A 26,592-nucleotide genomic window follows, 5' to 3' on the forward strand; every position below is an offset into this window, starting at 1 on the left:
CATGAATAAACTAAGAATGTGACGAAGTAAGCAAGCGCCTCAATTTGCAAATAATTCCTTAAAAACCAGACAATGTGATTTACTGGATTTTTTATATTTATTTATTTTGTCTCTCATAGTTGAAGTGTACCTATGATGACAATTACAGGCATCTCTCATCTTTTAAGTGGGAGAACTAGCACAATTCGTGGCTGACGAAATACTTTTTTGCCCAACTGTACCTATCTAACATTGAAGGACCATAGTCCTAATTTTATTTGAATGCTTCAAATAATTTTAATGATATTATTGCTGTAAATTGTTTTTGCTCAATAGCTTCCGGGTCATGCGACTGATTGACCCCTAACAGTACAGAGCAATAGTCCTATATGGACTGGTTGCAATAATCCACTTATATTTTCATTTGAATTCTCAATGTTTTCAATGAATTTTTAACTGTAAATATTTGAGTTTTTTGCTCAATAGCTTCCAAATCATGTTTTCTATTGAGGTCAAACAGAGCAGGATTATCAACCTATATAAACTGGTTGAGATACACCGCTTATTTAATTCCATGCTAGCAAATAGATACGACAAGCAATGACTGATTGGATACAAAAACTTTCGAAAATCTGGACACTTCCCTACTGATGATCACAAAACTGGTGTGTAGACATTGTTACAAAAAACTGAAGCAAAATTACTGCTGAAAAGCTGTGCAAATTGACATGAACAAGTCGAGAAATGTGTTCTTTCTGTGTTATGCGTTTGTGCGTGGTGTCTATGAAATTTGTTTGTCAGTCTGTTGTCGTCCTTCTGTGTGTTTGTGTGCCCGTGCATCAACAAGCTGGAGGCCTTCCACATACGCTGCCTGCGGAGGATCCTTGGCCTAATCTGGGAGGATCGAGTCCCCTACACAGACATCCTCAAAAGCACCAACTCCATCTGCATAGAAGCGGCCGTGACTAAAAAGCATTGTCGGTGGATTGGACAAATCATCAGTATGCCTGACGACCGTCTGCCCCGCCAAGTTCTCTACGGCCAACTGAGAGGTGGAAAGCGTTCTGTTGAGGGGCAAAAGGGGCGCTTTAAGGACTACACCAGGGACCTCTTAAAGCAATCAAACTTTAACACCACGCAGCTTGAAACTCTGGCACTCGACAGATCAACCTGGCAGATCACTTGTGCCAGTGCAGTTTCAAAAATACACCAAACCAATCAAGACAAACGATCCAAGAGGCGCATTCAACGACACCAGCAGGCAGCTGGTAACACCCTGGTATCTGGGTTCCTCTGCTCCATCTGTGAGCGGTTATGCGGCTCAAGGATCGGACTCTACACCCACGAGAAGTGGCACCAGCGACATCTTTGCTGACCCTCCAGCCCCCTCTCCCCCTTGGAGCAAGCGTCATCATCGAATAGATGGACGGCTAAGAGAATGCACGTGTGGAGAAGTGAGCGTGGGGATTCCCGTGTGTGCAGGAGTGTCTGAGTGCTTAGAGCCAGGCTGAACATCTACGGATAGGTCAGATGCCACTGAACATTTTGGGAGGTTGAAAGTAATAAAAAAAAAAAAAAATTGAAATAAATTTATCAGACCTCAAAACACTGCCCAAATTGCGATAAATTTTGCGTTTAAGTATTTTTTATATACTTCACGAGGGTTAAGCGTGCAAATAAGTAACACATTTTTTTCATTTTGAAAAATAACTAAAATGCAACATACTGATCCGTATTCAAAATTGCCCATATTTTATTTTGTAAACAGTTCGTGTTTACAAGCTATCGGGCAGCTCTGCTTCCTTTGCTCTCTTTTGCCGTACCGCCGACCGGAGATTTTATATTTGAGTGAAAACATCTTGATTATTAAAATAACATTAAGACTTAAATAAAAAAATAAGGGTATAAGGAACTTTGGTTTTGAAGTAACCTTTTTAATTACATCGGTCATAAAAATAAATGCAAGTCCAGCTATCGTCGACGTCATTGGATTGCGGATACACTCCGAATATATAATGTCGCAATACATTATCGGTTTGATGAGCCTGCAAATAATCGCAAACCCACTGCTGAGTCGTATACCACTCCCTAAACATTACTCACTTCACTTCATACTTACTTAACAATGTCTCCAGCTGATTGGAAGTAGCAAATCAGCCGTTGTATGTCACACATTATTGATTACTAACCTTCACAGTATTTGTAAAAAAATAAAAATAAAAATAAAAAAAAAGGACGTAGGACGTGTTCGAATCTGCAATGGAGTTTGTTATCGCTGTAAAAAAAAAAAGCGAGTTTTATCACATACCTGCTTAGAGAAATTGATGATCCTCCTCAGAAAAGTCCCCATAGTCCGGTGTCGGTTTCGAATCTGACACGTGAGAAGAAATATTGCATCAACTTCTGTCTTTGCAGAGGAAAAGGGGAAGTGACGTATGCAGAAAGCATGTCAGAACTCGGCGCAGTTGTATGATCCAAGATGGCAGACTTTCTGCTCTAGCGCCTCAAATCGTGCAGAGCAGTGATTGCATTCCAGTTCTTTTAAGTGAACTGAATCTTTAGAATCGGTTCACTCAAAAGAACCGTTCGTCGAACGAGTGCTGACTTTCCCGTTCGCGAACGAGACAGTGAGTGAGCTGCCTTCCCGTGCATCAATGGATCAGTCAGCGAACGTGTTGCACCACCAAACACCAGACATGTCTTAAAAACAAGACACGTTTTAAAATAAATGTTTATTAAAATAATAATAATAAAAGTAAATTTCCAGCCATCAATCTAATGCTGATATTGAATAACAATATTTGGGCGTACTCCAAGCTGTCCGGATCCTGAATTACCTCCCCCCTCCACCATCTGCTGCATGACGTCCTGTTCTTTTGCGCTATGATCTGGCTGTCTGCTATTAGCGCACTTGCTCCATTTTGCTTTTCTTATTTGTGTATTTATTTATTTGTTTATTTATTTGGGTTATTTGCTTATTAATTATTCGTTGCTCTTGTCTGTTCGTTTTTACTCTTTGTGCTACTTGATTGTGAGTGTTGTGTACTGTGTCTAGTCACCGTGGGACGGTGGGAAACGTAATTTCGATCTCTCTGTGTGCCTTAACATGTGAAGAAATTGACAATAAAGCGGACTTTGACTTTGATATGCATACACATATTTGAAAACTACTGTATTATAAAATAAAGATTTCCCAAAGAGAAGCATAATCCCCACGCTGTTGCATACCGGCACATCCCTTCATGCAATAAAGTTAGCCATTAGCTTGTAGAAAATAAGCACAAAAGAAGTGGTGTTTCAGTGAGTGGTTCTTTCTTTCCTTGGAAAATTGTAAATCAATATTCTGGCTTACATACTTCACGTTCATTCACTGATTTGTTCACGCCAGGAGACGCAACACGTTCACTGACTGATTCGTTATTGCACGGGTAGGCAGTTCACACTCGTGTTGGCTCCTGAGTGAACGATTCTTCAAAAGAACGAATCTTTTCAGTGAACGAGAGTGAACGAATCACTTTCGAAAGTGATTCTTTTTTCAGTTCATGACTTCAACCAGTAGGTGTCAGTAATGCACATTGAAGCTGGTGCCGTAAAACAAAACGAAGAAGCAAATGACGTAACTCCCGTTCACGAACGTGTCGTGGATTGCATTTCCCGTTCACCAACGAACGAATCAGTGAGTGAACGAATCAGTGAGTGATTTGCATTTCCGGTTCATCGCGAGAACGGATCAGTAAGGGAACGAATCCTGACTTTCCCTACTTCCCGTTCGCGAACGAGTCTGCCTTTCCGTGCATCAACGGATCAGTCAGTGAACGAATCTCCTAGCGTGAACTATGTAAACCAGAATGTAGATTTACGATTTACATATAGTAGGTTTTAAATAACTCGCATGCATATATATATATATATATATATGCCTAAATATTGTTATCCAATATATCGACTGCAGTTTCACATTAGATTGCTGGTTTGAGATGTACTTTATTATTATTATTATTTTTATTATTATTATGAAACATTTATATTATAACTTGTTTTATTCCTTGTTTTTATATTCGCCAATATAAACGAAAATCTGACATTTGGTTAACTGCTTTATATGACAATATGCATACGTGTTTTCCGTTTAGGGAGTTGGTGCCCCCTAAAATAAAAAGATGTCGGCATAACGGTTTTTTTCAACCTTTTATTAAAACACAAACACATTTGGTATATGAACACCATCAACTACAAACCAACAAATACAAAATTAAAACATCAATGTCGGCAGAACGTGTGTCGGCTGGCAATGGCATAGCGGCAATGCTGTCTGTCACTCATTCGTGAATCTTTGTGAACGACCAATCAGCAGCGAATGATAGATGGAGGAGGGACTTTACGAGTCAGTGACGTAAATTCTCGCTCACGAACAAGTCAGTGACGCAACTTCCCACTCACGACCAGAGACGGATGTGTAGGTGTTGTATTATAGAAAGAAAGAGAAATTGGATCAGTGTGTGTGTGTGGGGGGGGATCTTTTGAGTGAACTGATTCTAAAGATTCAATTCACCTAAAAGAACTGGAATTCCCATCACTAGCTCACACTGTCTCGTTCGCGAACGGGAAAGTCAGCACTCGTTCAGTCACCGATCCGTTCTCGCGATGAACTGAAAAAAAGAACGAATGACTTCAGGAAGTGATTCGTTCACTTGTTCACTGAAAAGATTCGTTCCTTTGAACGAATCGTTCACTCACAAGCCAACACTAGTGCAGAGGTCACAGAACGGGTTTCTTTATCAATCTTTTGTTAATAATGTCTATAATATTAATGTCATGTTTCTTGGAAGAAAACATTGTTTACTGCATTTTATAACGAATTTAAACAATAAACTCTGAAAATACTGAAGCTTTGCACTGATATGAATGTTTTTGTTAACAATTTGTGCCCTGAGCATGTTTTATATTTTCCTCTTTATAATTATTTTTCCCCCTATTTATTGAACATCAAATTGACTACTTTTTGGTATTGTGTTTGGCCGATTGCTTCAGATGATCTTTTATTTGTCGTGTTTATGTATGTTGAATTTCAATAAAACCAATGGGCCGATTTTATAATCCCCGATGCACAAATACTACTGGCATAAGCTCCACAACATCCAATGAAACGGCTGCTAGATTTAAAATGGATAATAATAATTAGGGTGGCAAAGCTTGAGAGTGAGATTTGAACCTGTGATACGCAGGGTTAGGAGTTATATCCAGCGGGCATCCGAGCTGTTCTCTTTAGCAAAAACGGCTTTTAATTCTTTGAAGGCGAGGGAGAGAAAAGGAAACGGCGCAGTGGTTTCTTCGTTTTTAATAAACAGTCACATTTAGTTTGAAAGTAGTTTTAAATTCTTCTCTAATCATAAAGAATTACTTTGTTGTGATTATTCGAACAGCTTGTGTGTGACTGTGGCTCAGAGTACTCTGAGTGCGCACGGTTGGGAGCGACCGGGAAGCAAATGTGTTTAAATGTGTTAAAAAGTCGCGTAACAAGCAAAAAGAGGGTGTGAAATTTAGCTGTCTCCAAATTCGCAGGCTGCGTTCTCAGAAGGCTCATTTTTCGGCCGATTTTCAGGCTACAGACGTCATTTCCAGAGCGACTCGCTGGCACGTCACTTAAAATACGAATGCAGCCTGGAAACTGGCCTTCGTTTTCATGGCGACGGGCTTTTTTGTTTGCCGACAAAAATAAAATAAGACATCCCCAATACCAAAAAACACAAAACAAACAAACCAAAGCACACACAAAAAAACCTCAAATGAAAACAGTAAAAAAATAAAAACACATTTCAGGGCAACTCCATCTTATATACTAACTACAAAGAATATTCAGCCAGAGCAAATATCTTACAAAGCCTTTCAATAAATGAAGTCAGTTTTACAGCATTCTTGGTGTTAATAATCTTTAACGAATTGTTCGAGGATTTCAGGAAATTCTTTTAATGCAGAAAGATTGGTCTTGTTTTAAAGAAGCGAAATTTGGGTATGTATTGTTTGGCCAACATAATAATATTGTTAATAAAAAAATCTAATTTACCATCATGAAAAAAGGCATATTTAACATCAGAGATAGTAAGAGAAACAAACCCATTGTGGAAAGACAAGCCAAACCTTTGTACAAACTCACACAAAAGAAAATATGGTCTAAATCTTCAATACCTCCATAAAAAACACTCCCCTACATCCATTTTAAATTTTATCTTCAAGAGTTTCTTGGTTGGGTAAATATTATTGATAATTTTAAATTGAAGTTCCTTTGTTTTTGGGTGCACCGGAAATTTTAAATACTTGCATCTAATCACTTTTAATAAACTGCCGCTGATTGTCGACGGTGCTGTGGTGGAGAGAGTGAGCAGCACCAGATTCCTGGGGGTGCACATCAGTGAGGACCTCTCCTGGACCACCAACGCTGCGTCGCTGGCGAAGAAAGCTCAGCGCCGCCTGTACTTTCTGTGGAAACTCAGGCGAGCAAGTGCTGCTCCTGCCATCATGACCACATTCTACCGTGACACCGTTGAGAGCGTCCTCTCCAATTGTATCGCTGTGTGGGGTGGTGGCTGCTCTGAGTACAACATGAAGGCCCTGCAGCGCATAGTGAACACTGCTAGTAAAGATCATCGGGGCTCCACTCCCCTCCCTGAAGGACATTTACGCTCCCGTCTCACCCGCAAGGCGACCGCGATTGTGTGTGATGTGAGTCACCCCGCTCACTCTTTGTTTGAACTTCTGCCCTCTGGGAAGAGGTACAGATGCCTGCGCTCCCGCACCACCAGACTCAAGAACAGCTTCATACTCCAAGCTGTCAGGATCCTGAATTCCCTACGCCCTCCACCCTCGGCTGCATAACGTCCTGTTCTTTTGCGCTATGGTCTGGCTGTCTGCTATTAGCACGCTTGCTCCGTTTCGCTGCTCTTATTGGTCTATTTATTTACTTATTTATTTATTTATTGTTTATTTATTTGGGTTATTTGCTTATTACTTATTCATTTCTCTTGTCTGTTCGTTTTTACTCTTTGTGCTATTTGACTATTTGATTGTATGTGTTGTGTACTGTGTCTAGTCACCGTGGGACAGTGGGAAACGTAATTTCGATCTCTTTGTGTGTCTTAACATGTGAAGAAATTGACAATAAAGCGGACTTTGACTTTTGACTTCGACTTTTATATTTCCGAGCTGAAGTCACTCAAAATATAACCATGTTTCAAAGTACCAGAAAAACAGTTTTCTAAAAAACAGCCTCATAAGCTTGTTACATTTATCATCACAAAAATCAACCCCATGAACATGTAGCAGCCTTAATGAAATATGGAGTTATCTTTGACTAATCTTGAATTTATCTTGTTTCACCATATTAATCAGGGATAATGGGAATGTTTTCATCATTTGTTTGTACTTGTTTTGAGTACAAGAAATCTTAAATCTATCACAAAAATCAGCATGTTAAAAGATTTCTCCCTCCTCATCCATGAAGTCAGATATAGCCCAAACTCCTCTAGAGAACAATTCAGAAATAAAAACAGATTTTCCGTGACTCAAAATTGTTCCAAATTGGTGTGTTGTGAAGTGTAAAATTAATAATAATAAATAAAATATAATAAAATATGTTTCCAATTAAGCAGAACTTGTTGATGAACGTGAGAGGAAGGAAGCTTTTGTGGATCATAATCACTTTTCAAAAGAATCTGATTCCTCTTTTTTTTTTTCTCAAAGACCATATTGGGTATGAGAAACCGTATTGATTACAGATTTTTCAGGAATTGTTTCAACTAATAAATTTTCAACAAATAATTTATGAACTCAAAATCTATTGCATTACTTCCCCCCTTCTCATAGGGTCTGGTTAACTCCTGTTTTGATATGTAATGATATTTATTTCTCCAAATAAAATCAAAATTTAGCCTATTAACATTTTTTGTTATTTGAGGAGAAATTGCAAGGGATTAAGCTGGATATATTAACCTGGATAAACTGTCCGTTTTGGTTGACACAATTCTACCAAATATTGGTCCCTCTGTAGTCACCGGTTGCGCGTTCGGCAGTGCGCTGCAGTTGCGCGATCGGACAAGATTAAGCTCTCCGCGTACTGAGGTCCACTTAAATTTTAGAATAAACATCAGGACTTTGAAAATAATTTCTAAATTTCAGCGGCCGCTCTGTCACAATAATGTGACCAGCGCGGTGCAGATTCGCGACGCGCTACTTGTGTGACTTCTGCACGTACAACAACAAACCGACCGTGGTTTCCACCAAACCTCAGGATGCTGCGAAAAGCCAAGGAGGAGGCCTACAGGAGTGGGGGCCGTGGCCTGTTAAGGCAGGCCAGGAACACACTGAACCGAGAGAACAGGAAAGCCGAGAGGTGCTATGGGGAGAGCCTGCAGAGACACCTCTCTTCCAATCCTGATCCCTCACCAGTGTGGAAAGGCCTACAGAGCATCACGGGCTTCAAGAGAGATACCCCCCGTCCTGTGGAGAATCCAAGGCTTGCACACCAGCTAAACAGGTTTTACTACAAGTTTGAATGGTCCAGCCACACAACGGGACCTCCTGCATTACAATCAACCCCCCCCCCACACACACAAACCCCCTGTTCACACCTCCATTGCTGTTATCACCTAGTCTCTCTCTTTCAGAAGCCGCGCCCGCACTTCAGATCCGTGTATCAGATGTTCCAGACACAGAAGGTCAGGAAGGCCAACCCCCCTCCTGCCTGAAAGTAACCTTTGCACTGATCTTCAATCGTTCCCTGGAGCTGTGTGAGGTGCCCTCATGCTTCAAAAGTTTCACCACCAAGAAGCCCGCCATCACAGGATTGAATGATTACAGACCCTGTTGCCCTGACATCTGAGGTCATGAAATCCTTTGAGAGGCTGGTGTTGTAGAATGGAATACAATACTGTTGGAAAATTCAAGCGCCAATCGCACCCTGCAGCATAAAACTAATACCAATTGACTATGCCCAATTTACTCGATGCATATTTTGTCATGGAGCGGAATGGAGCAAGGCGAGCAAATGCAGTTTGGACCAGGGTTTATTGGAGAACTCAAAAGGGAAACCATAGATACTTGACTATGGACGTGAATAATGAATTTATTTAAGGAAACCACTATAACTACAGTAATCCCTCCTACTTCGCGGCTTCAACTATCGCGGCTTCGCTGTATCGCGGGTTTTCAAAAATGCGTAAATTAATTATTTTATCGCAGAAATTTCATCATTTCACGAGGTTTCGCGGCCACTTGAGTTTCTTCATTTTCCTTTAATAATGATAGCTTACGTTTAAAAGTCGTTTTCTTGTTTTGAAATGAATAAATTAAAGAGTCAGTACAGTATACTTTATCGTCACATGTGACTTCAGGGCGTTCTCTCCACCGGCGGTGGCCTTCATCTGGACATAGCGATACACTGTTAGTCTCGTCGCTAAGGCATGAATGCGGAGCGCACAGTCCATTGATATGAAAGTCCCCTAGCAGCGAGCTGGTTGATGTCAGCGATAAAAATAGAATATCTTCCAAGAATAGCTCAAAAAAATCTAGTTTCTATTTCGCGGAAATTCCCATTTCGCGGGTGGGTCTGGAACGTAACCCCCGCGAAGTAGGAGGGATTACTGTATAGATAACCGTACTATCACTCAGAGTGATACTGTAACTAATCTCGGGGTAATATTTGACCAAACGCTTTCCTTTCAAAAGCAAATTAAGAATATAACCAGAATAGCATTTTTTCACGTTCGTAATATTGCTAAGATTCGCCCAATCCTCTCGACCGGTGATGCGGAAATTATTATACATGCATTTATCACGTCGCGCCTGGACTACTGTAATGCGTTATTCTCTGGTCTTCCCAAGTCCATTATCAAAAATCTACAGTTAGTACAAAATGCTGCTGCAAGGCTGAAAGAAAGTTTGATCACATTACCCCGATATTAGCCAATTTACACTGGCTCCCGGTCCATTTAAGATGTGACTTCAAGGTTCTTCTATTAACCTATAAATCAATGCATGGCTTAGCGCCTTCATATCTCGTCGACTTAGTCGTTCCTTATGTTCCGTCTCGTAACCTTCGTTCGCAAAACGCTAGTCTTTTAGTGACATCGAGGGCCAAGAAAATGTCTGCAGGGTCTAGAGCATTTTCTATTCAGGCTCCAGAGCTCTGGAATGGCCTACCAATGGATATTAGAACTGCTACCTCAGTAGAAACATTTAAGACACGTTTAAAGACAAATTTCCATGATATGGCCTTTAATTAACCTGTAGTGGCCGATTCGGCTGGAGTTTGTTTTTGCTCCCTCTCCCCGACCCCACTCCGCCCACCCCTCCCCGGCTGGGGAGGTGGTTAGGTGACACCTAAGCTGAAGGCGGCTATCTAGATTCTTGTGGACCAATTCAGCATGAGGGAACTGCAGCGGATGACCCTCCTAGAGGACACTGCCAGGACAATCGAAGGCACCTCCGACAGCTCTTCGCTTTGGCCTGGACATCCACTTTTTGATTTCCATATTATGAATTTCATAAGCCTTTGCATCCATTGCAGCCTGGTGATCCTGAAAGGGAGATCCTTCCATCGGTGGTCCCTTCTCAAGGTTTCTGATTTTTCCCCTGGTAGGGGTTTTTGAGTTTTTCCTTGGCCTTTTCGGAGCCCAAGATCAGGGGATGCTTTGAGAATAATTGTCAATTGATTGTCTATGTGAAGCCCTTTGAGACTGCTTGTGATTTAGGGCTATACAAATAAACTTGACTTGACTGCAAAAGCTCGACTGGGGACGAGAATAACTGAACAAAAGAAAACAAGGACGACGAGACGAGAGACAAGAACAATCCGACCGGGAGTGACACGCAGACAGGACTTAAATACAAGACAGTTAGGTGACTGCTATTATACTGATCAGAGCACAGGAGGGAAGGGGCGAACACACAAAACTATGACATTAAAACAAGGAAACAAACTGTGACAGACCGTTACAGTACCCCCCCCCCCTCCCTTCAAGGGACGGCTCCCGACGTCTCAAAAAGAACAAATCCAAAACTGTCCAACAAGGGGCGGGAGGGAATGGGGAGGCGGCCGCATGTCACACGGCGCCGAAGGTCGATTGGGTGACAGCCGTTGGATCCACGCCGCCGTAACTAGTGACGGCCGAGCATCTGGATGACGGCCGCTGGATCCATGCCCCCGGAACTGGTGGCGGCCGCAGCATCCACGCTGTCGGGACTGGGTCGGGGGGCGACCGTGTGTCATGCGTCGCTGAAGGCCGACTGGGTGACAGCTGCTCGATCCGCGCCGCCGGAACTGGTGGCGGCCGCAGCATCCGCGCCGTCGGAACTGGTTCAGGGTGGTGGCCGCACATCACACGCCGCTGAAAGGCCGACTGGGTGACGTCCGCTGGATCCACGCCGCCGGAACTTGTGGCGGCCGCAGCATCCGCACTGTCAAGACTGGGTCGGGGGGGCGACAGTGTGTCATGCGCCACTGAAGGCCGACTGGGTGACGGCCGCTGGATCCGCGCTGCCGGAACTGGTGGCGGCCGCAGCATCCGCGCCGTCGGACCTGGGTTGAGGGGCAACCGTGCATCTTGCATCGCTGAACTGGGTCAGGTGGCGGCCGCTCGCCACATGCCGCCGAAGGCCGACTGGGTGACGGCCGCTGGATCCGCGCCGCCGGAACTGGTGGCGACCGCAGCATCCGTGCCGTCGGAACTGGTTAGGGGGGTGGCCGTGCGCCTTGCGAAGCTGGAGCCCAGCTCTGTGGCAACCATGCAGCAGTTGCGGGAGCCGGCAACAGTTGGTCCAAGCGCTGGTCGCTGAATTGGTCGGATCATTCTGTCACGGGTGGAAGCGCAATGGTGCAAGGCGACCAAGTGCAGCTTGGACCAGGGTTTATTGACGGAACTCAAAATACAGACTCGATAACCTGACATGACTTAACAAAACTAACATGACTTCCTAACCAAAACATACTTGAAAACGACAGGAACCAAAACGACACGAAGACGACACGAGAACAGACAACAACAATGATCCGACGGGGAGTGAGGGGCAGACAGGACTTATATACACGACAGGTAACAAGAGACAGGTGAGAACAATCAAACCAATCATGGGCACACAGGAGGGGAGGGGCGGACACGCAGACAGAAACCATGACAACAGACACACAGAACGACTGGGGACGAGACGTGACATGTTTGTTTGTTTTTTCCCGCTTAAGGAAGGTATTCACACTAACACAATAAAGCGATACTCTCATCGGGTGGGTTGAATTTGATCCGAGTTGTTCTTACTGATTCTCTGGGTTCAAGGACAGGGTCTCAATGCTGGGCTTTTCTCTCTGACACCAATGCAAGATTATGATGAAAAATAGTAAACAAGTTCTTAGTCGAGTTGTGTCGCCAATGGTGTTCCATAGCCGTTGTTTGGTATCTAGTCTCATTCTTGGCAGCCCTCGTTGCTGTCCTTTCACCAAGTTCTTCTCCCCGCTACTTGGTTTGTTTGTTCTCCAGATGACGCCAGTCCCTGTAAATATGATTCTCACACATTTTCCCCATTGGTTCTTCCCAACATAAGCTCTTTTTATCATTTTGTACCAGTCCTGGGGGACTATTATGTTTTGCTACTAATGTTCTTGCTATCCTTAACTTCCATGCAAAAGTTCACTTTCTCATATTCTACGCAAACATATTTATTTTCTCTCTTTCCAACTTCAAAATGCCGCACATCATTCATTGTTAATTGTACAAAAACCTCAGGCAGTACAAACATCAAGCACTTCAAGAAAACGTCAGGCAGTAGTTACTATAATTATAAAACATAATTTATGGCCATAAGCGGCTTGGTGGGCCAGTGGGTAGTAAGTCCGCCTCACAGTTAGGAGGGTGCGGGTTCGATTCCACCTCCGGCCTCCCTGTGTGGAGTTTGCATATTCTCCCCAAGCCCGCGTGGGTTTTCTCCAGGCACTCCGGTTTCTTCCCACATCCCAAAAACATGCTTGGTAGGCCGATTGAAGACTCCAAAATTGTCCCTAGGTATGAGTGCGAGTGCGGATGGTTGTTCGTCTCTGTGTGCCCTGCGATTGGCTGGCAACCGGTTCAGGGTGTCCCCCGCCTACTGCCTGATGACGGCTGGGATAGGCTCCAGCACGCCCGCGACCCCCGTGGGGACAACGCCGTTCAGAAAATGAATGAATTTATAGCCATTGAGCCATATGTATTGAGAATATAGACTTGAGTGTTTTTGTTGAGTATTTTGTGCTCTCATTATACTGTTATGACATCTGTATGTCAATGTGTTATTTATTCTGTCTTATGCTGTCTTTTACTGTTTCTCTTGTATGTACTGTGGACATTTTACAATGTTTTTTTTTTCCTTGTTTGCGGCAACGGGAAGTAATAAGTGTGATAAAAGGAAGCGAGCCAAAAGTGCAAGTGCATGTGTGTGCAAAGGAACAACAAAGAAAGGAATACCAAACGCCACCATCGTGTCGTGTTTCAAAGAAAATGGACAATGAATCTGCAAACCCAACAGTTTTAATCAATGTGTAGATATATCTGTATGTTTGTACATAGTATTAATGTTGACTGCATGCTGGTACATCTACTTACGAACGCATGTACTTACAAACCTTTTGAGAAACAAACCGGAGTCTCGAGATTTTTTTGCATCTACTTACGAAGCTATTTTATACTTCCAAACCAAAACTCAAAATCATAAAGGAGCCTAACGAATGCATTATTATCGAGCCCAGAGTATGGCTGGTGTGCCTAATCAGGCTGTGCTGCAGGACCGCGCACACATGAAAGGCGAAAGCAATTGCTGTGCCGCAGACGGGTACCAGCTTGTTTTCAATAAAAACATGAACAACAATACCTACTGTGTGTTTGGCCCATTTCAATCTTTCGAAGCTAGGTCCCTTTTCTTTAATTTTCTTTTTTTAAGTTTGCACTTGCAATCTGTGTGAGGTGCATTCAATGACCACTCACACAGTCGGAAAACTCAGTAATTGCACCCAAAAGCAATGGCGAGTATGTGAGCACATTGCAAGGAGTACGTGGAAGCATACAATAATTTACTAGCCTGACTTTTTCTGTCTTCTTGGGGGTATTTTTAGCAAGTGTAAAAAAGATGTAGAAATTCCCTTCTCCCTAAGCAAAGTTTGATCAAGAATAAAGTGATATTTTATTTCTTGTTGTAAAATATTTGAAAATAAATATTTTGTTATAAAGGTTTGAAAAGGCAAAAATAAAACGTGTTTTGGTTTTCTGTGTTTTTTACAGAGTAAAAAGGCAAATAGTGTGACTTTTGGGATAGTCTGGCACACATTACTTGACTTTACATTGACTCCTATGGGAAACGTTGCTTCTATGTTTCTACTTACAAACCCGATCGCAAAACCCATTCTTCCCAAAAAACCTTTGTGTTTGATGCCATTTCTCTGAGTATTATTACACTTTTCAGAAACTCTTTTGCAAAGGATCTTCAACATACGCTAACTACCGTAATTTTCGGACTATAAGTATATAAGGTATAAATATATGCTTCGAAGTACAAGTCGCACCAGCCATAAAATGCACAATAAAGTGAAAAAAAACATATGTAAGTCGCACTTTTGGGGCAAATTTATTTGTCAAAATCCAACACCAAAAACAGAAATGAACCAGCAACAACAGGCTAAACGATACGGTATGCTAACGTGACATATACACAAACGAGGAGCTGAGAACGGGCCTGATGTAACATTCAGAGTTATTCAAGTAAGTATTACATAAATAACACGTTTATCAAACCATTTGTGTCACTCCAATTCATTAAATCCATAGATCGTGCTTTATGTAAACAATGCCGCGTATGCGCCGCATATGCTGATGTCGGACTCGTTGTAAGTTGCATTTCTAATGATTCCACAGACCTATATAACGATATATAAAGTATATTTCAAATAACTATCATTTTAAAACAATATCAAACCATCTGTGTCACTCCAAATCATTAAATCCATCGATCAAAATCCTCGTTCTTTATGTCAACAACGCTGCACGTGCACCGCAGAGATCTAGTATATAACTATATTGTAGCGTTAACATAGTACCAGGAAAGACGTGGGTTTGCTAAACGGCTCTTTATTTAACAAAACAAGAGTTCAACGAGCCAACAACTACTGAACTTCCAGCCACGGAGGTGAAAGAAAGCTCGGTAGAGTATGACCGGCGTGCGTAAAAGCCATGTCCGAGCCCCATCCGCCATCCCCGGACAGCCACCCGGCCAAGCGCCGGCCCCCGACTTCCATCCACGGAGGTGAAAGAGAGCTCCCGTCGAGAAGGACCGGGCGTGCGTAAAAGCCATAATAGTTTTTCAAACCTTCTGTGTCACTCCATATCATTAAATCCTTCAAACTCTTCATCCTCCGTGTCACTTACAAACAAAGTCGCTAATGATGCCGGTAGTACGTGGGGCCCTTCGTCATCTTTGTCATCCCGTGATCGAATCCTTTGCCCTTTATGTAAACAACTGCCGCGCGGCACGGGTGACGTCACTTGCAGTTGAAATGACTGTAATCCCTTGCTACATCGCGGTTCGTTTATCGCGGTTTCACTACATCGCGGATTTTTGAATTTTGAAAATTTGTGAAAAGAATCACATAAGTCGCCCCTGAGTATAAGTCGCCCCCACACCCAAACTATGACAAAAAACGTGATTTATAGTTTGAAAATTACGGTACACCCTCTGCTAATCTTACAGGTGAAGAACAGTTTTGTAGGTACAGTATTTTCTGCACTATAAGGTACACTGGATTATAAAGCGCACCTTCATAGAATTTTTTATTTTAGAAATGATTTCATTGATAGGGTCCAGCGGATTAAAATGTGCATAGAATAGAACCTGCTGCATCAAACTGAGGTTGACTAGGGTTGCATTCTGCATCCACTAGATGGAGCTGTGCTTAAAGAAATGTCAACCCAGTCAATGAGATAAAAAAAAAAGTCCAACTTCCATTCCGTATGAAAGTGGTTTGGATTCTTTCTTGGTCCAGCGACCCGACTCATTTTTGATGGTCATAAACTTTCTTTAGTTTAGAGTGCGTGCGTTGATGCGTAATGCGTTGATTAGCTTGTTAGCTTTGGTGCAGGGCTTGTGTATGCGCAGCCAGACTTGCTGCGGTGAGGGGGTGTGGTCACTGTCTATTGTGGATGTGCGGTTCACTGTGATTGCCTCCCGACAGGCTTACCAGTATGCCAATCAAGCGATGGGATTGATTCTAGCCTATAGAAAAAAAAATATATATATAAAATGTCGTGCGATCGACCAGTAGTAACTTACTTCAGCTCTTGACCATGGTTGCCGTAATGCTGAAAGCGATGCGACCTTGTAATTTACTAGTTGTACTGAAACGTACATATTTGTGGATCCGAAAACGTAAAAATCATGAATTTATTTGGGAATCAGAAACACATGTTTTCTGTGACCAGGTGGTGCATGCAGATGGCATAAGACACAGTGGTTTTCTTGTTGACAACGCAAATGTTTTTGACATCACATATCTGGAACTCAAAATAATTCCACACTGGTGATTTAGAGAAACAAAACTGGCTAAAAGCTGTCGTGTCACGTCTCCATTATTTGCGTTTGCTATCTAGTGGAGTCTGCGACAATGCGTTGTCATCATGTCCTTGCGCATCTCCCTGTCGCATATAAATCTGCGGGGAGGAGGCGGGGTGGTGTTTCAGGATTGAGATTATAATGTAATTTTGAACAATATCATAAAATAAAATCAAAAAAATCAAAATCATAACTGATACAACTCAACAGATTAGCTATGACGGGGAGGGGTAGACTGAGGCTAGCATATGGGCAAAAAGTCTGCTTTTTTAATATGGAGAAATGGGATGTGGCAGTGGGCCATTACCCAATATTCAACCACCTTCCACCTCATGGCTGTGGGGCTGAGCAAGGAAATCCTGAACACTTCTCCAATAACAGATACAGGAACTCCACAGTCACAACTTGGAATCAAATGTTTATATGGTAATAAGTTAAATGTAAAAGCGAAAGTAGCAAAATGTCATAGCTAGATGTTAATAAACATTTCTTTCACATGATACAGTAACAGAAATAGAGAGAAAAAAGAGACACTGGAGGATGCTAAAATTCAAATAATATGGAATGGAGTCACAAAAAACTAAACCTGTTCTATTTTATGATTGTGAAAAGAGAGAAAATAAACAACAATTTGACAGAATCTTTGTTCCACTATGCTTGGTTCTTAAAAGCAGCAGTGCCACAAGTCAACTTCAATGGTAGTACTTAAAAGAATGTGTCCACCAATTATTTTGTTCAAAGCACCTTACTGATTACAGAGTCTAGCCACTTTTTGTATGCCAGGCAAAAGTGTCTTTGCTCAGGGTTACATTGTCTGTCCAGAATCGCACTCAGAAATGTGGATTCTGAGGACAAGCTGGGGAGGTTTGACTCATAGCTACCCCTCTTAAGACGCTTGTTACAAGGATCAGGCAAGAATATGCCATCTACCTCTATTGCACCAGCTCCCTGATCACCACACCCTTGGGCACCTGGCTTCAGTTGGGCTGTGTCACCAATGTTATGAATGACAGTGGCTCCATTAGAGTTGAAGTAGACAAGCTGGTGTTCCCACCTCCACTGGTGCCACAAATAGAAGACATGCCGTCTGGAGTACAGGAAGATATACATATTTAGTATCAAGTAGGTTTAAAAAATCATGCACATTTAATATCCTTAGAGTAACAAAATTCAATAAATGGTCAATAAAAAAAAAAAGACTGATTTCAGCTGTTTCAACTGGGCTGTTAAAGCATGCTTGAAAATGACAACATACAATGCAGGGCTTGACAAACATCTGGCAATCTGCCAAATGCGGATGAATTTAAGATGTGGTTTGTGACACTATAATTCTAACGAGCCACTTTGGTCTTTGATCCAAATTCCGTATGGATTACTGCCCACGCACAATTTAGCATGCAGGTAGTCAGAGCGATTGGTTAAAAAAAAGAGTGTTTACGTTAAAGCAGCAGGCTCGCTCCACCAATCAAATTCCGCATGCATCCTGAACTCAGTCACCTCCACGAAGTAACAAAGTGGGCTGTGTGCTAGCTGTCTGTGATCTACTGTCTGCAGTGAGAGTGCACAAAAGGCCATAAAGCCATGTATTATTTAAGGAAATATGTTAGTGTGCCTTTAAAAGATAGTGTTCTTATTTAGTTAATTTTAGCAGAAAAAGGTTAATATATCAATGTTAGTTTTAATGTACATTTAATTTGCCATCTGGTGTAAACTGAAAATGACTTCATACATGCTGAGGGCTCAGGTAACAACTAATTTCGGTGTGGGTGCAAGAATTGATTGGCCTGCAAATTTGTACCAGGGTCTTCTCATACAAATACAACAGCCAGTGGGTGGCAAAGTTAGAGGAAGAGTAATAGCACTGGGTGTTGTGACTAAAAACTAGAAATGGCTACACAGCAATGCACACAATATTGTTACAAAACAAGTTAATCCTTCAATAAGTCCCTCAATTTCTTTCTGCTTATCCGAGGACATGTCATGGTAGCAGTAGCTTTAGCAGGGAAGCCCAGACTTCTCACTCCCTAGCCACTTTATCCAGCTCTTCCAGGGTGATTTTGAAGCATTCTCAGGCCAACTGGGAGACAGTCTCTCCATCATGTCCTGGGTCATCCCCTGGGCTTCCTCCAGGTGGGATGTGCCTCAAACACTTCAGCAGGAAGACGTCCAGAAGGTATCATGATTACAACCCAAAGCCATCTCATCTTCTCAATGTCGAGGAACAGCGACGCTACTCTCTTGGAGGGAGTGCTGGGTGTGAGTGTGCTCACAAATGAGCGTTTGATGGGTGGATCGGTGCAGCATTTGCTGTGATGCAGACTCTGTACCGATCTGTCGTGGTGATGCCAGAGTTTGGTCAGCATTTCCAGCAGTAAGTCAGATTTGTTTCCGGTGAGGGTTGGACTCCGCCAAGGCTGCCCTTTGTTGCCGATTCTGTTCATAAGTTTTATGGACAGAATTTCTAAGTGTAGTCAAGGGTGTTGGGTTTGATGAACTCAGCATTGCATCTTTGCTGTTTGCAGACGATTTGGTGCTGTTGGCTTCTTCAAGCCGTGATCTCCAGCTCTTACTCAGCCAGAAGGCGAACCTCTTGATTTACCAGTCGATCTAATTTCCTATCCTCACCCACCTATGGTCACAAGCTAATATGTGTTGTGATCGAAAGAACAAGAATCCGGATCCAAGCAGCCAAAATAAGTTTCTTCCTTAGGGTGTTAGGGCTTTCTCATAGGTATAGGGTGAGAACCTAGGTCATCCAGGATCGACTCAAGAGGTAAGCTGCTGCTCTTCCATGTTGAGAGGAGCCAGATGAGGTGGCTCGGGTATTAGGATGCCTTCTGCACGCCTCTCTGGTGAGGCGTTTCAGGCATGTCCCACTGGAAAGAGGCCCCGGAGACACGCTGAAGTGACTACGTCTCCCGGCTGGCCTGGGAACGCCTTGGGGTCCTCCGGGATGAGCTTAACGAAGTAGCTGGGGAGAGGGAGTTTGGGCTTCCCTATTGAAACTGCTGTTCCCGGATCCTGACTCCAAATAAGCGGTCAAAGATGAATGGATGATTGGATCACTTGTCACAATCAATGGTGAGCAGAAAGGTTAATGTCAAGCCCTGATCTCATATAATTGTCACTTGGGATCCTCACCTGTGACTCCACAGGGTCTCATGTCCTGGAAAAGACCGGATCAGGTCTGAGCACAGTTCTATCTCCTGGTGAAAGAGCTCAAACAGTTCAAACTCCCTCTCATCTTTATCCACTGTATTGATTTTTAACTGCTTCCCATTGGCCAGGGAATTGATGGAAGATAAGAAGCAGCTTCTAGGCATGGACTGTTGTTGGGGTGAGCAGTTTATGCTGGGAGCTGAGGGCTGAGAAAAATCTTCGATGAGCTCCTTAAGCAGGAATTGGCGGTAGTGAAAACCACTATGGTCCGTTACATGCATTAACACCCATTGACGCATTGTGGACAGCTCATCCTGGAAAACCTTAAAGAGATCAAAACACATGGCCTTATGAAAAAAAAATACATTTACCTTCAGATCACAGTTAATGGTATACTTTTGAATTTTCAATCTAGGTGGCTTTAAAATGTACGCAGGGAGATCCCACATCGAGGTCTTGATGGGCAAAGGGAGCGATAATGTAAAATTTGGTCAATAGCTAGAGTTCCTATTTTTTGTGTCTAGTCTTGTATTTTCCAACATAATCCCCCCCCTTTACCATTGTATGCAGGGCGGAATGTTGGAACAGATGACAGTGACAGGGCCATTTCTTTTACTTACCCACCCGCCTGCTATTGAGTGATAGCCAGATCGCTCACCAATGGATGAACATGTTTTTTTTAATCACTAGGTGACCTTTATAATCCGCCATACAAGAAAAAAGGAAACCCTGCCAGCCAGGCCATTGATCGTCGCTGCTTATGCCCCGGGCACCTGCTTCTTGTTTGGCTTGAGATGTCCCCAAAATCCACACGACCCAGGCAGTAGATAACTCAGCTCTAATGAATCCAGACCTCAATGTGGGAAATCCAGAGGTAAATTTCAAGAACCATATCAAGCATCATTTTCTCTATACAACCTCAGCTCAGAGCCAGTTTAGTTCTGATTGAACTGCAAATTGTACACCAATTTAGTGAAGCTCTAAAACAGGAATGGGCAATTTCAGTCCTCGAGGGCCGGTGTCCTGCATGTTTTCTGTCTTTCTGTTGTAACACACCTGATTCAAATGGTCAGATAATTAGCAAGGTCTGCAGAAGCTGGATAACAATCCTGATCATTTGAATCAGGTGTGTTGCAACAGGGAGACCTATAAAACATGCAGGAAGGCCCTCGAGGACCGGAATTGCCTACTCCTGCTCTAAAATGTGACATGTGCTTAAAGTAACTGTAAATATCACCTATCTTAGCATTAATTCAGAACATTCGAGTACTGTAATTTTCGGACTATAAGTTGTGTTTTTTTTTTCATAGTTTGGGTGGGGGGGGGGCGACTTATACTCAGCAGCGTGAATCTTTATGTGAATTTTTTCACAAATTTTCAAAATTCAAAAATCCGTGATGCAGTGAAATCGCGATAAACGACCCGCAATGTAGCAAGGGATTACTGTCATTTGAATTGCGGCGCGGCGGTTGTTTACATAAAAGACAAAGGATTCGATCAAGGGATCACGAAGATGACGAAGGGCCCTACGTTTGAAGGATTTAATGATTTGGAGTGACACAAAGTTTGAAAAACTTATTTATGTTTAGTTATTTGATATATTTTATTTCATGTAGCAACTTGTATATGTTTTTATCGTTACAGTTCAGTAGTTGTTGGCTCGTTGAACTCTTGTTTTGTTAAATAAACAGCCGTTTACTAAACCCACATCTTTCTGGTACTTTGTTAATGCTACAATATGGTGATATACTAGATCTGTGCAGCGCACGCGCGGCGTTGTTGAAATAAAGGACGAGGAATTTGATCGATGGATTTAATGATTGGGAGTGACACAGATGGTTTGATAATATTGTTGTTATATGATAGTTACTTGAAATATACTTTTTATATCGTTATATGGGTCTGTGGAATAATTGGAAATGTAACTTACGAGTCCGACATCAGTGGCACATAGGCAGCGCATACGCAGCATTGTTTACATAAAGGACGATCGATGGATTTAATGAATTGGAGTGACACAGATGGTTTGATAAACGTGTCATTTATGTAATACTTATTTGAACTAGAATTTGCAATTTCTGGAGAAATTGCGTGTGAAGGCGAAGAAGCTGAATATTTTTTGGGGGGGAATACTGTGGAATGATTTTGGAATGAGTTGAATTTCTCGAGAAACGTAGAATTTAGAGGTGAAAAACGGAATTTTGGGGAATTTGGTGGAATTTCAAAATTGAAAATGCGGAATTTTTGGGAAGTGGGAATTAGGGGAATAGCGTGGAAGAATATGAAGAGTTGGAATGGGTTGAATCGGTTGAATAATGTGAAAACTAGAGGTGAAAAACGGAATTTTCGGTTTGTCTGAGGTCACTTCTGGTCTATAAAGGATCACTTCCGGTTTGCCTGAGGTCACTTCCGGTCTATTTGGGTCACTTCCGGTTTGCCTGAGGTCACTTCCAGTTCTTTGGGGGTCACTTCCAGTTCATTGGGGGTCACTTCCGGTCTATTTGGGGTCACTCCCGGTTTGCCTGAGGTCACTTCTGGTTCATTGGGGGTCACCTCCGGTTCATTGGGTGTCACTTCCGGGGTCCCTGGGGTCACTTCCGGTCCAATCAGGGCTCATTGGGGTCACTTTAGGGTCAATCCAAGATGGCCGCCACATAGTGGAAGTGGGGGTCAAGGGGGTGAATATGGGAAGCATAAGGTGAATAAAGTTGGAATGGGTTGAATCCGTTGAAAAACGTGGAATTTAGAGGTGAAAAATGGAATTTTGGGGAATTTGGTGGAATTTCTAATTTGAAAATGCGGAATTTTGCGGAAGTGGGAATTTGGATAATAGCGTGGAAGAATATGAAGAGTTGAAAGCTGGAATGGGTTGAATCGGTTGAAAAACGTGGAATTTAGAGGTAAAAAAACGGAATTTTGGGGAATTTGGTGGAATTTCAAATTACAAAATGCGGAATTTTTGGGAAGTGGGAATTTGGGGAATAGCGTGGAAGAATATGAAGAGTTGAAAGCTGGAATGGGTTGAATTGGTTGAAAAACGTGGAATTTAGAGGTGAAAAACGGAATTTTGGGGAATTTGGTGGAATTTCAAAATTGAAAATGCGGAATTTTTGGGAAGTGGGAATTTGGGGAATGTTGAGAATCTTTCCCAATGTGATGTGAATGTGCTGAATGACGTGAATTTCAAACTGGAACAACGTGAATGTGAAATGTTGAATGTGCCATTGAGAATGAATGGGGAAAAAGAAGAAGAAGAAGAAGAATAATAAAGTAAAAGGAGTAGAATAACATATGTGTGAAGGCCTTCGCCTTCACACAATAAAGTAAAAGGAGTAGAATAACATATGTGTGAAGGCCTTCGCCTTCACACAACTAGAATTGGCAATTTCTGGAGAAATTGCGTGTGAAGGCAAAGGCACTTCACACTATTGTGGGACTCGAAATAATGATTAAATGAAATAAAAATGGTAAATTAATATTGATGATTAAATAAAATAAAAATGGTAAATTAATGATGATGATGAAAATAATTATTAAAATGTGTTAAAATTGAATGAATGAAAAATGAATGAATAAAAAATAATGGCCAAGTGTGATTCGAACTCACTCCTCAATATTGCAAGCGTTCAAAGCGCCATTCTCTTCTAACTGAGCTAAACAGCGACGTAGTGTTGCTGTGGTGGAATAATGCTATTAAACGAGAAATAAAAATGGTAAATGCCGTTAAAACGGTAAAATTATGTTTTTAAATTAAAATTAAATGAATAACTAAATGAATGAATGAATGAAAAATAAATAAATAAAAAATAAATGGGTTGAATAAATGAGTTAAGGAAAGAAATCATGATAAAAGTTGTCAGATGTCAAAATTCGAACTCGCTCGGGATCATGGCTCGTGTTGAATGCGCCATTAAGAATGAATGGGGGATTTTAAGGCACAAATTTGCTAATTATGCAAAAACGGTAAATGTTATGAACAAATAAAATACTAGCAGTCATGCCGTGAATTTTTGGAACGTGTGAAAGTTGGAATGGGGTGAATCGGTTAAAGCATGTGGGAGTAGTTAGGTGTCAAAAAAGTGGGAGGAATAAAGTAGGATAACTAGAATTGGCAATTTCTGGAGAAATTGCGTGTGAAGGCGAAGGCACTTCACACTATTGTGGGACTCGAAATGATGATTAAATGACATAAAAATTGTAAATTAATAATGATGATTAAATAAAATAAAAATGGTAAATTAATGATGATGATGAATATAATTAATAAAATGTGTTAAAATTGAATGAATGAAAAATTAATGAATAAAAAAATTATGGCCAAGCGGGATTCGAACTCCCTCGCGGAAGTGGCTCGTGTTCAAAGCGCCATTGTCTTCTTACTGAGCTAAACAGCGACTTAGTGTTGCTGTGGTGGAATAATGCTATTAAACGGGAAATAAAAATGGTAAATGCCGTTAAAACGGTAAAATGATGTTTTTAAATTAAAATTAAATGAATAACTAAATGAATGAATGAAAAATAAAAAAATAAATGAGTTAAGGAAAGAAATCATGATAAAAGTTGTCAGATGTCAAAATTCGAACTCGCTCGTCAACGTCGCTCGTGTCTAATGCGCCATTAAGAATGAATGGGGGATTTTAAGGCACAAATTTGCCAATTATGCAAAAACGGTAAATGTTATGAACAAATAAAATACTAGCAATCATGCCGTGAATTTTTGGAACGTGTGAAAGTTGGAATGGGGTGAATCGGTTAAAGCATGTGGGAGTAGTTAGATGTCAAAAAAGTGGGAGGAATAAAGTAGGATAATAATAACTAGAATTGGCAATTTCTGGAGAAATTGCGTGTGAAGGCGAAGGCACTTCACACTATTGTGGGACTCGAAATGATGATTAAATGAAATAAAAATGGTAAATTAATGATTAAATAAAATAAAAATGGTAAATTAATGATGATGATGAAAATAATTATTAAAATGTGTTAAAATTGAATGAATGAAAAATTAATGAATAAAAAAATTATGGCCAAGCGGGATTCGAACGCCCTCGTGGAAGTGGCTCATGTTCAAAGCGCCATTGTCTTCTTACTGAGCTAAACAGCGACTTAGAGCTGCTCTGGTGGAATGATGCTATTAAACGAGAAATAAAAATGGTACATGCCGTTAAAACGGTAAAATGATGTTTTTAACTTAAAATTAAATGAATAACTAAATGAATGATGAAAATAATTATTAAAATGTGTTAAAATTGAATGAATGAAAAATTAATGAATAAAAAAATTATGGCCAAGCGGGACTCGAACTCGCTCGCGGACGTGGCTCGTGTTCAATGGACCATTGTCTTCTTACTGAGCTAAACAGCGACTTAGTGTTGCTGCGGTGGAATGATGATATTAAACAAGAAATAAAAACGGTAAAATGATGTTTTTAACTTAAAATTAAATGAATAACTAAATGAATGAACGGAAAATAAATAAATAAAAAATAAAAGAGTTAAATAAACGAGTTAAGGAAAGAAATCGTGAAAAAAGTTGTCAGATGTCAAAATTTGAACTCACTCCTGAACGTCGCTCGTGTCTAATGCGCCATTAAGAATGAATGGGGGATTTTAAGGCACAAATTTGCTAATTATGCAAAAACGGTAAATGTTATGAACAAATAAAATACTAGCAGTCATGCCGTGAATTTTTGGAACGTGTGAAAGTTGGAATGGAGTGAATCGGTTAAAGCATGTGGGAGTAGTTAGGTGTCAAAAAAGTGGGAGGAATAAAGTAGGATAATAATAATAATAAGAAGAAAAATAAAGTAGAATAACAATAGTGTGAAGGCCTTCGCCTTCACACTAACTACAATTGGCAATTTCTGGAGCAATTGCGTGTGAAGGCGAAGGCACTTCACACTATTGTGGGACTCGAAATAATGATTAAATGAAATAAAAATGGTTAATTAATAATGATGATTAAATAAAAAAATAAAAATGGTAAATTAATGATGATGATGAAAATAATTATTAAAGTGATGTGTTAAAATTGAATGAATGAAAAATAAATGAATGAAAAATAATGGCCAAGCAGGATTTGAACTCGCTCGCAAACATGGCTTGTGTTGGAAGGGCCATTCTCTTCTTACTGAGCTAAACAGCGGCTTAATTTTGCTGTGGTGGAATAATGCTATTAAACGAGAAATAAAAATGGTAACGGGTGAATCGGTTAAAGTATGTGGGAGTAGTTAGGTGTCAAAAAAGTGGGAGGAATAAATTGTTTCATAATAATAATAATAATAAAAAATAAAAAAAAGTAGAATAACAATAGTGTGAAGGCCTTCGCCTTCACACTAATAAGAAGAAGAAAAATAAAGTAGAATAACAATAGTGTGAAGACCTTCGCCTTCACACTAATAAGAAGAAGAAAAATAAAGTAGAGCCTTCACACTAATAATAAAGGACAGGAATAACAATAGTGTGAAAGTCTTCACCTTCACACTAATAAAGTGAATGGAGTAGAATAACATAAGTGTGAAGGCCTTCGCCTTCACACAATAATGATAAAGTGAATGGAGTAGAATAACATAAATGTGAAGGCCTTCGCCTTCACACAATAATAAAGTGACTGGAGTAGAATAACATAAGTGTGAAGGCCTTCGCCTTCACACAATAATAATAAAGTGAAAGGAGTAGAATAACATAAGTGTGAAGGCCTTCGCCTTCACACAATAATAAAGTAAAAGGAGTAGAATAACATAAGTGTGAAGGCCTTCGCCTTCACACAATAATAATAAAGTGAATGGAGTAGAATAACATAAGTGTGAAGGCCTTCGCCTTCACACAATAATAATAATAAAGT

General features: G+C 41.1%; 2 protein-coding genes across 4 annotated transcripts in view; both read right to left on the bottom strand.

Annotated features, from left to right (window-relative positions):
* fxn (frataxin) overlaps positions 1-17,666 on the bottom strand; it is a 45,121-nt gene extending 27,455 nt beyond the window's left edge. The window contains exons 1-2 of one of the 2 annotated variants that reach the window (XM_085909034.1): positions 17,524-17,666; positions 2,288-2,350 (exon numbers count right to left, since the gene is read on the bottom strand). In XM_085909034.1, coding sequence (XP_085765160.1) covers positions 2,288-2,329 — 42 coding nt within the window. In that variant the 5' untranslated portion in view covers positions 2,330-2,350; positions 17,524-17,666. Of the gene's footprint in view, positions 1-2,287; positions 3,257-17,523 lie in introns of those variants that run through there. The other variant, XM_085909035.1, reaches the window with a different exon arrangement.
* ptar1 (protein prenyltransferase alpha subunit repeat containing 1) overlaps positions 8,617-26,592 on the bottom strand; it is a 91,455-nt gene continuing 73,479 nt past the window's right edge. Inside the window, exons 6-8 of one of the 2 annotated variants that reach the window (XM_085909033.1) lie at positions 19,735-20,075; positions 17,524-17,680; positions 8,617-12,516 (exon numbers count right to left, since the gene is read on the bottom strand). In XM_085909033.1, the coding sequence (XP_085765159.1) occupies positions 12,460-12,516; positions 17,524-17,680; positions 19,735-20,075 (555 nt within the window). In that variant the 3' untranslated portion in view covers positions 8,617-12,459. Of the gene's footprint in view, positions 12,517-16,406; positions 17,681-19,734; positions 20,076-26,592 lie in introns of those variants that run through there. The other variant, XM_085909032.1, reaches the window with a different exon arrangement.

This window comes from Syngnathus leptorhynchus, chromosome 4 (genome assembly GCF_054491065.1).
Source record: "Syngnathus leptorhynchus isolate UIUO chromosome 4, UIUO_Slep, whole genome shotgun sequence".
NCBI classification, from domain to species: Eukaryota; Metazoa; Chordata; class Actinopteri; order Syngnathiformes; family Syngnathidae; genus Syngnathus; species Syngnathus leptorhynchus.